The sequence below is a fragment of the Chiloscyllium plagiosum genome, unplaced genomic scaffold (genome assembly GCF_037043375.1).
Source record: "Chiloscyllium plagiosum isolate Xiang-an unplaced genomic scaffold, Cpla_swu_hap1 HiC_scaffold_50, whole genome shotgun sequence".
Lineage (NCBI taxonomy): Eukaryota > Metazoa > Chordata > Chondrichthyes > Orectolobiformes > Hemiscylliidae > Chiloscyllium > Chiloscyllium plagiosum.
Genome location: NW_028270188.1, coordinates 45,669,216 through 45,683,956, shown reverse-complemented (window position 1 = coordinate 45,683,956; position 14,741 = coordinate 45,669,216). Strand labels below are relative to the sequence as shown.

The window sequence follows — 14,741 nt, the reverse complement described above, 5'->3', positions numbered from 1 at the left end:
CTGCAATCCTCACTTTCGCCATTTTGTAAATGACGTTAATTTTGCTGGTCACATTTAATTAATCCTTTTGGTTCATTAGTTCTATTTAAGCGTGTTGATAGGTTTGTGGGTTATCACGATGCCAGAATCAAACCCCGGTCGCTGGCGCTGTTAGGCAATAGTTCTAACCACTTATGCCCCTGTTCTCTCTATCTATCTATCTATCTATCTATCTATCTATCTATCTGTCTATCTATCTATCTATCTACCTACCTCTTTCTTTCTCTCTCTCTGTCTCTCTCCCTCTCTCTTCATTGTTGAAAGACTAAAATGTCTGAAATTGTTCATGGCGGATGGAGGTGCAAAAGGACTGGATGTCCATTGTGAAGTTGATGCGTTGGGTGCGAGGGCAACAAATGTCTTGGAGGAGCTGGAGGGCATGGGTGGTATCCCGAACTTATGTGGGAAGATCCTGGACCAGGGGAGATAGGACAGTATCGAGGTATATGGAGATGAATTCATTCGGGCAGAGCAGGCTGAGACAATGGGTCAGCCATGATAGTCAGGCATGTGGATCTTGGGTAGGAGGTAGAACCAGGCAGTGTGGGGTTCCTGAACTATGAGGTTGGAAGCTGTGTGTAGGAGATCCCTTGATGTGATGAAGTTGTATATGGTCTGGGAAACGATGGTTTGGTAATGGGTGGTGAGGTCGTGGTTGATGGAGCGGTAGGAGGAGGTGAACCCAAGTTGGCACCTGGCTTCGGCGGTGTAGAGGTCAGTGCACCAAACTACCACAGCACCACCCTTGTCCACTGGTTTGATGGTGAGGTTGGGGTTGGAGCGGAGGGAATGGAGGACTGAGCATTGTGAGCGTGAGAGGTTGGAGTGGGTGAACGGGGGTGGACAGGTTCAGGTGGCCAGTGTCCCAGCAGCAGCTGGAAATGAAGAGGTTGAGGGTGGGTAACAGACCGGCACGGGATGCCCAGAATATTGGGGTGTGTTGGAGGCGGGTGAAGGGGTCCTTGGAAGGTGGGCAGGAGTCTTGATTGAAAAAGTAAGCACAGAGGCAGGGTCGGCTGAAGAAGTCACAACAGGTCTTGAATTCGTTGATCTGGGAGCTGAGGGTGATGAAGGTAAGGCCTTTACTGAGGACTGGTCGTTCAGCTGAAGAGCCTGTTTCCATGATGTATTACTCTTTGATGCTATACATTATCTGCAACATCCTCAGCCAGATATTTTGAGTTGATGATACATAATGTCCACAGAATCACAGATGTCAGTCTTCAGCCAACTGGATTTGCTCCATGTGACATCAAGAAATAGCTGAGGGTCGGGGACGTGCTGGGTGCCGGGGGCCTGGGCTGGACGCTGCCGCAGGACATAGCAGGCAGGGCAGCGGTTGACGTCCAGTACGTGGCCACCGCCATCCGATGCCTTAAAACGGCGGTGCTCGGACCCGACGTAGTGCACCAGTTGGAGGACGCTCAGGTGTGCGATGGGATCCCGTCCGTGCTCACCCCAGCCCGGACGGAATTTCACATTGGCCCCAAGGTCCCGTACTTCCCGCAGGAGCCTGTACCCCACAACCTGAGCCGCCTCCGAAATTTTAATTTTGTCTCCTTCAAAGATATAAAAAGGAGGGCCCTGTATAGACTGCTGCTGCACACCGTCCACCTCTTCTCCCTCATCCACCGTCCGGACATGCCTTGGTGTGCCCATTTGCCACCGGGCGGTGGGGATCCCCAGTGGAGGGCTCTCTACGCGGGAGTCCTCCCCCTTTCTCTCGGGGATCTGGGGTGGAGGGTGCTGCACGCAGCAGTCCCCTGCAACCGCAGGTTGCGGTGGTTCACGGACTCCCAGCCCAACTGCTTGTTCTGTGGCGCTGTGGAGTCCGTGGACCATGTATATATTGGGTGTGGGCGTTTGCACTCCCTTTTTGATTTCCTTAAAAACCTTCTCCTCTGTTTTTGGCTGCACTTCAGTCCCACGCTCCTGATCTTTGGGCACCCGGTACGGAGGAAGGAGGGCAGATCTGAAGACCTCCTCGTGGTCCGCTCCTGGGCCTGGCCAAACTGGCCATTAACAGGTCCAGGCAGCGGGCCATGGAGGGGGTCGTTAGAGCCGACTGCCTGCCCCTCTTCCGCGGTTACGTTAGAGCCCGGGTGTCCTTGGAGAAGGAGCACGTGGTGTCCACCAACACCCTGGAGGAGTTCAGGGAGAGGTGAGCGCCGCAGAGAGTGGAGTGCATCATTTCTCCCTCCAACTCTATTTTGATTTAGTCCCTACCCTCCCCTTCACTGTTTTTGATCACACAGCACTGTCCTTTGTGAAGGGCAGTGTTTGTCACTGGCCACCCGGGTGTTTTCCTATCTTCCTGGTGGTGGAATTTGAATAAAGATTCGTGCACTTTGTGTCTTTCACTGTGTCTCACACCTGCACACACACACCATGGGTGCTGGGGAAAAAAAATAAGCACTACCACACTTAGGTGGTAGTGTAGGGAAAAAGAAAAAAAAATATTAAAAAAAGAGAAAAAAAAAGAAATAGCTGAGCACAGTAGATATCAAAAAAGCAATGAGCCCTGCGACCATTCCTGCACCAGGGCAGAAAACTTGTGCTGCACAATAAGCCGTGCTGCTGAGGATGCTGTTTCATTTCGGACGTCTACCTGGCAATGTGGAAAATTGCTCAACTATGTACAATCCCCTATCCAGAAGTTAATTCCAGTCTGACAAATTATCACGTCATAAGTCTCAGTGAGATAGTGTCATTGGTGGAAACGTGGGGTTTTTGCCAAACAGCACAGAACTAACCTGTTCGTTGTGATTTCCAATTGGTCCAAATGTGGAAATGCTGTTCTTGTGGAAATGTCACTGGATTACTAAATCCAGACCAGACTAATGCTCTGACAGCTGGTGAAAGTTAAAAACAATTAATAAAATATTGCGATCGAATTGTTGTTGTCAGTAATACAGTCCTTGAAGCCAATATTGATTGTAAGTATCAACTTGCTGCACCAAAGAATTTTCAGAAAGCTAATCTATCGTATTTACATGGTCTGGCCGAAAAGCAATCCCAGACATTCACGCAATTAATAAATGCATCTTCAATGGTCTCTGAAATGGTCCAGCAGGACTCATAATTGTATTAATCTGTTCTGAGGTCTTAAGGGATTAAACCAAACTAGTTCATGTCTAATCATCTCCTTAGTGCACATTTCCCACACGATGCACAAATCCCTTAATGTGTTTAACAATTGGGAAATATAAAATAGGAAGTGCAGTTTCCCTTCGGTCCATCAATTTTGCTCCCCATTAAGTATAAAGAAAGCTGATCTTCTGAGTCCACACTGTACACCTGCTCTCTCCCCAACCCTTTAGAGGCTACAAGTCCTTAATTATATTCAGTGCCTTGAATTCTGCTGCCTGATGTGGTCGGAAATTCTCCAGTTTCACAAGTGTCAGAATGCAGCCATTTATTCTCATCACAATGCAGAGTGGTATACCTGTACCTAATGCTGTGGCCACTTGTTTTGGATGCCCCAGCCAGGGAAATGATAATCTCTGCTTTCAATCTGTCTCTCCCTGTCAGAATTCTATATATTTCACCGAGATCTCCACCTGTCTTCCTAGCCATCGTGGAATTCAGGCCCAATCGACCCAAACTCTGCTCACAAAACAAGCCTGTCATACCAGAAATCAGTCTGGCTATCATTTGCTGCACTCCCTCAATGCCAGGTTCGTCCTTTAATGGATAAGGAAACCAAAACTGCACAATGTTTGACATGAGGTCTCACCAAGGCCCTGTTCATCTGCAGTAAGAATAACTAAAATCCTGTACTTAAATCTCCTCGAAGTGAAGTACACACGACATTTATCTTCCTCACTGTTTTCTGTTCATGCAATACACGTTCAGTGACTGGTGTTTGTTTCCTCTGCAACTTTCTAATGCACACATTTACAATTTCATCAAAGTCATTTGTATATATCACAAACAACAGAGGTTCCAGTATGGATCCCTGTGGAACACCAACTGGTCAAAGACCTCCAGCCTGAAAAAATACAGTTCTACCACTGCCATCTGCCTTTTGTATGCAAACCAATTTTGAAACCACGCAGCCAAGTCATCAAGGATTGCATATATCTGAAGCTTCTGGTTAAGCCTACCATGGGGGATATTGTTAAAAATCGTTCTAAAATACATATAGACAACATCTAATGCTCTACCCTCATAACCACCTTTGTCACCTGCTCGGAAAAGTCAATCAAGTTAGTAAGACATGACCAGCCCCTTACAAAGTCATGCTGCTTGTCCCTAATTAGGGCATGGTTTTCCAAATGTCCATAAATCCTATGCTGTTCATGAAATCCAACACCACTTCTTTCTTGATTTCAAAATGCCCTGGCTTATAAGCGTGCCTTACACTATTCTCATTGTCCTTCTCCTGGTTGCAGATGCAAAGTACTCATTTAGAATTTCGCTGACAGCATCTGTCTCCAAGCACCAGTTCCCTTTCATATCATCGAGAAACCCTACCTTCACCTACTTATACTCTTGCTTTTAATGTATGTATAAAATGCTTTAGGATTCTTCTTAACTCCAAAGGCAATGGAATGGTCAAACTACTCGACGTTAAGCAAAATACAGTTTATTTAAATACGAGTTAAAATACAAATAAAATAAAGAAGTTAGAATAACTTAACTCTACTGGAAACCTAATGGAATGACGGGTACAGTAACTATTACTAATTAACTGTCCCGCTATATTAACATCACCTAAGCATAGGCCTTGGAAAGTAATGCAAAATCATTCTCACATATATTTCTCCCTTCCAGGAGGGAAAAAATGGAGAGAAAATTTAGAGAGAGTTGCAGCAATGAGACATTTGCTGAAGGATCCAACTCTGGACAGAACCCAACAGCTTCTGATGCTTCTGGGCAGCCAAAGCTCAGAAATCCTGATCAATAAGAGATGTCCACGCTTATTCATGCTGCTTCCATTGTTCCAACTCAAAAATAAAACACACATCCTCACAAGCTGTTTACTCTGTCGGTTTTTTTGTACATGGATCAGCACCTCTGCATTACAACTTTTCTTCAAAATCAGATCAAAATACACCTCTAGAGGCCAGAACGTCTTCACACCCTCTTCTTCACTTCCTAATGGTCATATTTCGTTGATACCTTTCCAGTTTCCAAAATGGCTTCCTGCCTTTGCAGAATGGAGAGGAACGCAATACAGTGATCCCCAATGCATTCAAAGTGTCTTTTCCTGCTTCCTCCAAACTTCTGCGATGAAGTAGATCTGCTCCGTTAGACCTATCAGTGCTTCAACCAGCTATATTTCAATTATGACCCCGTTACGTATATCAATGATTTAGTCTGTGGTTACACCACTTTCATAGTTATTTGGTATTTCTGACAGATTTTCAGTATCTTACTCCATGAAGACAAAGTAACTGTTTAGTTTCCCCATGATTTCTCAATTCTTTACAATAAATTATCCTGTCCACGCATTCACTGGTTCATATTTGACCTTTTGTTTCCTTTCACATATCGATAGAGGCTTTTCAACAAATTTTATATTTATTGATAATTTTCATTCTTGTTCTCTTTTTGATTTCCTTATTAGTTCTTGGTCTGTCTTTGCTGAGTCCTACATTTCTCTTACCACAATATCTGGCATTTCTCTAAGCCACTTCCTCTGATTTAATGGAAACTTCAACTTCTTTTGTTAACCATCGTTGAATCACCTTCCCTTTTTGTTGTTTGCAACTTGGAGGGTTAGATGTATATTGTCTATCTTACAGTGTTTATCTAAATAACAGACATTGCCTATCAAATCTTTCACATGTAGTTTTCCAATTCACTAAAGCCAACTGTCGTACATGCATTCATGGCTTGCATGAGTAAAGTTCATAACCATAATTTTTTTAAAAAACTGTTTTCTAATAAGATGTCATTCAACATTCAATATCTTGTGATTACTGCTCCCAAAGGCTCCTTTACAACAAGATTTCCAGTCAGATCTTTTGATCACACAAAACTAATTCCAAAAAATTCTGATCTATAGCCTGGTGCTCAACATACTGTTAAAGCAAACCATTTCATACGTGCTCATGAAATCCATTTTCCCACCACTAGCATTCACTTGGGTTAACACAGCTTAGGAGCAACTTGAATTCATCCATCATTACTGCAGTACCCACAAACCTGCATATCTGATTTCCTATTTTATAACATGCTGTATGACATTGATATTTAACTCCTATCAACGTTTGTTTCTCCTTGATGTTTCTAAAGTCCACTTTAGCAGTTTGAGTGAAATTTGAGAGACATAGTCTCCAGAGAGATATTTGTTAGGGCCCATCTCGACGTTGACTTAATTTCGCCATATCATTATCGTTCTTCTCAAAGGTTAAAAACTTGCCTTGGCGATTTGCGGCCTTCATTCTGGAAATGGAGCTGAACGAGAGTGAATGGAGAGCTACTTTGAAAGGCAAGTCATATGAAAACTGACCTTGGAGATTTGGAGCCTCCACTTCGGGAATGAAGCTGACCAGGAGCAAACGGAAAACAACCTGGGAAAGGTTCTGAGGTTTGACAGTAGGGGAAACTGAAAGGTGATATTACAGGAAAGCTGTGATTTATTGGCTAATAATGAGTCTGCGTTAAATTACACCTTGTTAATTATTGGTTACAATGTGTGTTTAGGTTTAGAAGACACACAGAGATAAAGAAAAAGTTACAAATCCAAAACTAATCCAAAACAAAGATGGAGAGTCAGGTGATGTATTGTTCCTGCATGTTTTGAGAGCTGGTTGACTGTTCTCTGTGAACAAGTTTGAGGGTCCCAAAGGTTGTGTGGCCTGCCTGGAGCTTGGGTTCGGGATATCTCATCTGGACTGAACGTGAACTTGGAATGGGAGGGTAAAGTTCCAGTGACTGATTCACATAAGTACCAACAGCACAGATAAAATTAGAGCAGAGGTTCTGCTAAATTAATATGGACAGCTAGGAGCTAAATTAAAAGACAGAACCAAAACAGGATGAATCTTTATATTACTACCTGAGAAACGAACGATTTGGCAAAAGGTCAATAGTATTAATCAGGTAAATGCATAGCTCAAAGGCTGATGGGAGAGAAATCATTTTGAATTCACGGGCCTTTGGTGCTAATACTGGGGAAGAAGGGATCTGTTTGGATGGAGCGGTCTTCATCTGAATCTTGCTGGCACCAGAGTCCAACTGAATCACATAACCAGGGCTGTAGACAGGTCTTAAAATAAATAGGTGGTGCGGGGTTACAGTTATAGGGAAAGTTAGAATATCCAAATTAAAGGAAGAAGTAAGAGTGCTGGTTAGCAATGTGGCAGATCGTTACCAAACTATAAAGGTAACGGACAGAACAGGTGAATATTTTTATGCACCAAAGAATTGTATAGAAGTATGGAAATTTCCCAGTGGAACAAATTTGAAGACTTGGCATCTAAAGGCATGAAGCATTCGAAATAACGTGGATGAACAAATCACGCAGACAGATTTAAGCGGGTATGATCTAATTAGGATTGGGGAGGCATGACTGCAAGGTGAGCAGGAATGGCAACTGAATTTCTCAGGGTATTCAGTATTTAGGAAAGACAGATAAACAAGTACAAATGAAAATGTGGTGGAATACCATTGCTCGTTAAAGATGAAATTAACACAATACTGAGAAAGAATAATAGCTCTGACAACATTGGAGTATGTATGGTTCGAGTTGAGAAACGCCATGGGCAAACAAACATTATTTGGTGTCAATATAGACCAGCATAGTGCAGTGGTGATGTTGGGAATGGAATGGAATAGGATATTCGAAATGCAGGTGATAAGGGGATTTTTGCTGAAAATGTGTTGCTGGAAAAGCGCAGCAGGTCAGGCAGCATCCAGGGAACAGGACAATCGACGTTTCGGGCATAAGCCCTTCTTCAGGAATGGGAATTTTGGTGATTTTTGGGGATTTTTGGTGATCATGGATGATTTTAAGCTGTACACAGATTGGGAAAATCAAATTATCCCCAATGCCGTCGAGGAGGAATTCTTGGAGTGTACACAGAATGGTCTCCTGACCACATTGTGGAAGAACCAACGAGAACAGGTCATCATAGACTGGGTACTATCTAGTCAGAAGGGAATATTTGCCAATCTAGATGTTCAAGACCCCTTCGGGATAAGGGAGCATAATATGATAGACATTTTTATAAAGTTGGAGAGTAAGAAAAACTAATTCAGAGACTAGGGTGCTGGATCTTGATAAAGGAAACTAGGAATATATGAGACACGAGTTGGTTTTGATAGATTAGGGAGTATTACATAATGGGACGACAATGGATAGACAATCACAAATGTTCAATTAACGCTTGGGGGGGGTTAAACCACTGTTTATTCCGGTTCAGAACAAAATGGGTAAGAGAGCCAATCCATAGATTACAAGGAAACTAGAGAGAATATCCAATCCAAGGGAGAAGTATACAGATTAGCCAAGAAAAAGCAATAGGTCTGTGGATTGTTCCAAAAAGGAAGGTAGACAGAAATCAGAGAATTATAGACCAGTAAGGTGAACATCGATAGTGGGGGATTTTTGCGAATCTGTTGTCAAGGACTTTAAAGTAGAGCATTGAGAAAGCAATGGCAGAATCAGACAGAATCAGCAACGATTTATGAAGGGGAAATCATGCTTGACAAATCTGTTGGAATGACATAAAGACGCAACGAGTAGAGTTGACAAGTTTGCAGCCAGTCAATATGGCATACGTGGACATTCAGAAAGCCTTTGACAATATCCAGAATATTAGATTATTGTGCAAGATTAAAGTGGATGGGATTGGCGGAAGTGTATTGAGATGGATAGAAAACTGATTGGACGAGAGGAATTAATGGGTCCTTTTCAATTTGGCAGGCAGTAGCCAGTGGGTGTCATGGGATGGGTGCTACGATCACAGTTATTCACAATATGTATTAATGGTTTAGATAAGGGAAAAAAATGTAACCCCTCAAATTTTGCAGATGATACCAAAGTGGGTGGGAGGGTAAACTGTCACGAGGATGCAGAGATGCTTCAGCATGATCTGGACAGGTTGGGTGAGTAGGCGAAAGTGAGAACTGCAAATGTTGGAGATTAGAGTCAAGATTAGAGTGGTGCTGGAAAAGCACAGCAGGTCAGGCAACATCTGAGGGATAGGAAAATCGACGTTTTGGGCAGGACCCCTTCATCAAATTGGTTAAGAAGAGCAAATCAATAGCAAATGCGATATAATTTGAAAATATGCGAATTTATTCACTTTGGAAGCAAAAACAAGAAGGCAGATTACTACCTGAATGGCTGTAAATTGGGAGAGGGGAGTGTGCAGTGTGACCTGGGGGCCCTTGTACACCAGTTGCTGAAGGTAAGCTTGCAGGTACAGCACGCGGTAAAGAAGGCAAATGGTATGTTGGCTTTTGTTGTGAGAAGTTTCAAATCCAGGAGCAGGGATGTCTTGTTTCAGTTATACAGGGCCTTGGTGAGGCCACATCTAGAATAGTGTGTGCAGTTTTGGTCCGCTTTTCTGAGGAAGGACACTCTTACTCTCGAAGGAATGCAGCACACGTTTACCAGGCTAATTCTGGGGACGGCAGGATTGACATATAAGAAGAGATTGATGCCGTTAAGATTGTTTTTGCTGGATGAGAATTAATCTTAGGGGAAGTTATTAAAATTATAACCAGAACAGGTTGATACAGGGAAGATGATCCCGATGCTTTGTGCATCAGAACCAGGGGTCACAGTCTGAGGATTTTGGATGGACTATTTAGGACGGTGATGTGGAGACATTTCTTCACACAAAAACTGGTGAGCCTGTGGTGTTCATCGCCACAGGAAGTAGTTGATGCTAAAACATTAAATGTATTCAAGTGCAGTGGGATACAACACTTGGGATGAAAGGCACTATAGGTTATGGGTATAAAGCAGATTAGGTGATTCAGTTGGATGATCAGCCATGATCGTGCTGAATGGTGGAGCAGCATCGGGGCGCCAAATGGTCTCCTCCTTATCCTATCTTCTACGTTTGTATGTTTCTATGTCATTATGACATTTTCACTAGATCTCCCGTTATGCTGGTGGAATAGAGAAAGACTATGATCTTTCAACAATGCCGTGCATAACCTGGGTGGAAATCTTACAGCAGACTGCAAAAGTGCAGCTGTCACTGTAAAGGATCTTAGTGAGATCACATCTGGAGTCGTGACTCCAGATTTAGTCTCCTCACTGAAGAAAGAATATTGTTACATTGGAAGCAACTCAAGGGTGGTTCCCTCAATTGATTCATGTAATCAAGGTGTTTGCTTGAAACAAAAGAGTGAACAGATTGACCCAATACACATTGGAATTTACAAGAACGAAAGATGATCTTACTTTAAATAGAAGATCAGAAGTAGTAAGCAACAGAAGCCAATTGTACAACAAATAGAATAATCCATTCTGCGTCTCCTGCTTGTTAAACAGGAACAGTAAAAATATACTCAAGCCTTCGACTCTGTTACAGCAGCATAGAACAAATCTATTCAGCTTTGGAGCTTGACATAAAGTGACAGGAGGAGGCCAATCAGCTCCTCGAACCTCTAAGACTGGGCATAGACTAAGCCTTGCAACACCGGTATCCTGTTGAACAGCAACAGTGTTAGCCTATTCATCCTCCACAATCTTCAAAACAGGAACTGGAAGAGGTTACAAAGTGGCTGGAGATAGGTACACTGGAATATGAGAAGATCATTTAGCCAATCGAAGTTATAACAAAGGAATTGAGGAAGGATACAAAACTATTTGAGACATTTTATGAGGAAGGAGGAGGTAATTCAACCACGTGTCTCTTTTATGGAAAGGGGGGGAAGACAAATCACTCCCTAAATCCCATTTCAAGGGTGCAGCAGGAAGATATTTGGCATCTCAATTCCATTTTGGAAACATATGAGGAGACCCTTCATCTCGTCAAACTGTTGAACAGCAACAGGAAGACTCCACAAGATCCCATTCCTCTTACACACCAACAGGAGGAGGACAAGCAGACCTTCAGCCTCCTGCTCTAGGAACAGAATGAGTCCATGCAGCCACTCATGCTTCTTACACAGCAAATGGAGCAAATTCTTTATGGCCTTGTGCCCATTACACAGGAATTGGAAAGTGAACAGGGAGATTATAGAAAGGGAAGATCTTAAAGGGAAGAAAGGGAAGATCTTAAAATAATTATCTTCACTAGGGAATAAAAAAACTAGTGAACTATTGGGATTCAAGTCAAATTGTTAGAATCCATCAACAAGGAATTAATAACAAGACATTTGCAAAGACAAACCAGAATCCATCAGAGTCAGTATGTTTTTATGAAGGAAAAGTGGTGTTTGAATTATTTTCTCGAGTTCTCTAAAGATGGGAAAAGCAAGGTGATTTGTGGGGATCCTGTAAATGTAGAATATGTAGACTTCCAGCAGGCATTTAATAAGGTGCTGTACAAAAGATAAATCTGCAAAATAAGACGGCAAAGTGTCAGCAGTAATTAATCAGTTTAATAGCTTGGATAGAGGTTTGGTGAACCAAACAAAATGCGGTGATTTGTAATCGATGGACCATTTTCTGGTTGGCAACGTTTTGGATGCCATGAAGTTCAATCCTCAGGCCTAAACAATTCATATTCTATATTATCACTCAGGTGAGGGGACAGAAAATACTACAGCCAATTTGTCAGATAACTCTAAAATACAGAGAAAAGTGCGTTGCAATGAAGATGTATAAGATTTACAAATGGATATGGAGAGGTTAGGTGAATGGGCCAGCATGTGACAAATGAAACTTAACATGGATAGGTTTAGAGTTATCCATTCTGGCCAGCAGAGCAGAAAGATAACTTATTATCTAAATGGCCTGTTCCCTGATGTTCCCAATGGTTCAATTGGTCTCAGTACACATGGGATATTTTGATGCTTATGGTTGGGGATGGGGATTGGTGAGTGAGAGGATATTTTGAAATAACCATCAAGTGGGCAGCCTTTATCCATGATTCCATTGTTTTTTCCTAATAGGGAGACCCAAACACAATGAGAATGGCTGAATGCTTCTGAATGAAGAGGCTGTGTTGCTGTCATGACAGTGGGTATTCACCAACATGATGTACTGTGCATGGGCACACTGTGACATTAATGGAGTGAGAGTTTCTCCAGTTCCTCATGCGCTCCTAACTTTAACACTAACATCTCCAGAATATACCTGACTGGCTCATGCAATCTGTTATTTGAAACCTGATCAATGGATAACAGCATTAATGATGTCAATTATCTACTGTTGACACTCCCAGTTTTAAACTGCATAAAACAAACCTGAGTTGGTCCTCTGCGGCTCAGATCTGAACTCACACCAAAATCCCATCCATCCATTATTCCTATGCACACTGATCTATATAGTTATTGGGTCTATCAATACCATTATTTTAATATTCTCAAGCACATCATCTAATCTGTCCATGAAATTAAATGTCCCTTCGTCTCTCCCCCTCTCTCTCTCTCTCTCTCCCCCCCTTTCTCTCCCCCTCTCTCTCTCTGTCAATTACAGAAACTCCTGCCAGTTATTCAGATTAAAGTTGATTTCCCCCCTGTGTGTTCTCTCTCAAACATTGATTCACACATCGGCCATTACCCCCATCCCAGCACACCTACCACTGCCAGAAAAAAAGATTGCCTGACTTGTTATGGTGCAATGGAGAAATAGAGAAATAAATTTCTAAGAGACCCTTTTACTGTCACTCACAACATTGGCTTCAAATTTCCCCATGCTAAGCAGTTGTCAAGTGCAAGCATAGTACCAATATACTGCTAAAGTTTGCAATGTTTCCCATGCTGGGCAGATAATCTAGTTGACCGAGCATGGAACTGGCATGATCCATGGGCTGTCATCTATTCCCAGTTTCTGGTAAATGGACCGGTACTGTAAGATATATTGAGAATTTGATGTAACTAACCATTTCAGCTAATCTGTCTTTATTCAGTTTTCTCATTCTTGTGATTACACCCACTAGTTCTTGTTCCTCAAGATCATCCCACTCCCCCGTTTTTTCCCCCTTGTTTCGCCGACGTGGCTCAGTTAATCAATTGTCTGTTTCTAACTTTAATATGAATCTTTCTGTCCCTCCTGTGATGACAGTGTGCAGGTAAATTAACAACGGGAATGACTGCAGAATATATAAAAAGAACAGTTATACAATTATGCATGGTTTATAGGAATAGTAACTTGACAGTAAGACTTACCAGGAACACCAACGATAACCATGATTGGAAAATAAAAATATTTAAATATGTAAAGTACATACGTGATCCGCCATGTCAATGGCCTTTTATCATGGTTTTTAGAAAAATACCAAACAAACCAGGACAAACTCCTGTCCATTGTAGCAGCATTCCAGTCTATCGCTCTCAGATTCTGATCCATTCTTGTAACATTCTAGTCTATTGCTCTCAGATTCTGATCTCTCCTCTTCCTTCCTCTGGAGCTGCTCTTTCCTGTTAGTGCTGTCGGTGATGCTACCACACATTCTACAGGATAACACATTGAACGTAGCCTATTTATCATGTAAAGATGGCAACCTCCACTGAGATAATTAGAACCCATGGAGACTGACATTAAGCACAGTCACCGAACAAACAAATACTGTTAACCCCTTTGGTACAACATATCACAACAAAAGGAAACATTCATTTTGTCTGACTGGAATATATGGGGTTTGATAAGGATGGACTGTAAGTCATTTAAACCTTTATGTCTTCATTCCTTGTATGTGGGAGTAGTGCCAGAATGGTACTGGGTTTTTATCTTCCACTCTGAAAGGAGGCAGGGCTAAAATAACAGACTGACTGCATAAAATGACTGGTGGGGCAAGTTCTCGACACCATAAATCAGGGTAATATATTTATTGTTCACTGCATTTGTATAATACCACTGTTAATTTTTCGTGCCACGTTATCAAATCCTTTCATAACCTTGAGACATCATTCAGAGCTCGAGACCGCTGTTCATGAAAGGATGAAGTAAATCTGTCCCAATCTGCCTGTTAAAGGCAGAATATTGGGTCAATGGAAAGATTCTTGGTAATGTTGATGTGCAGAGGGATCTTTGAGTCCATGTACACAGATTCCTGAAAATTGCCACCCAGGTTGGTAGTGCTGTGAAGAAGGCATACGGTGTATTAGGTTTTATTGATAGAGCAATTAAGTTCTGGAGCCATAATGTCATGCTGCAACCATACAAAACGCTAGTGCAGCCACACTTGGAATATTGTACACAGTTCTGGTGGCCCCATTACAGGAAGATAGTGGAAGCATAGGGAAAGGTGCAGAGGAGATTTACTAGGATGTTGCCTGGTCTGGAGGGAAGCTCTTATGAAGAAAGGCTGAGAGACTTGGGTCTGTTCTCATTAGAAAGAAGAGGTTAAGAGGGTATTAGATAGGGTAGACAGTGAAACTCTTTCTCCTAGGATGATGATGTCAGCTTGCACAAGGAGACATCGCTACAAATTGAGAGGTGATATATATGAGACAGATGTCAGAGCCAGGTTCTTTTTTCAGGGAGTGGTAAGGGCATGGAATGCCCTGCCTGCCAATGTAGTTAACTCAGCCACATTAGGGAGATTTAAACAATCCTTGGTTGAGCACATGGATGATGATGGGATAGTGTAGGGGGATGAGCTTAGGTTAGTTCACAGTGC

The 14,741-nt window shown here is 42.4% G+C and overlaps 1 protein-coding gene across 1 annotated transcript in view; it reads right to left on the bottom strand.

The window, feature by feature from the left end:
* Positions 1–13,426, bottom strand: part of LOC148135286 (putative G protein-coupled receptor 139) — a 28,064-nt gene extending 14,638 nt beyond the window's left edge. The window contains exon 1 of the mRNA XM_087985097.1: positions 13,288–13,426. Within this exon, the coding sequence (XP_087841223.1) occupies positions 13,288–13,426 (139 nt within the window). The remainder of the gene's footprint in view (positions 1–13,287) is intronic.
* Positions 13,427–14,741: the final 1,315 nt, after the last annotated feature.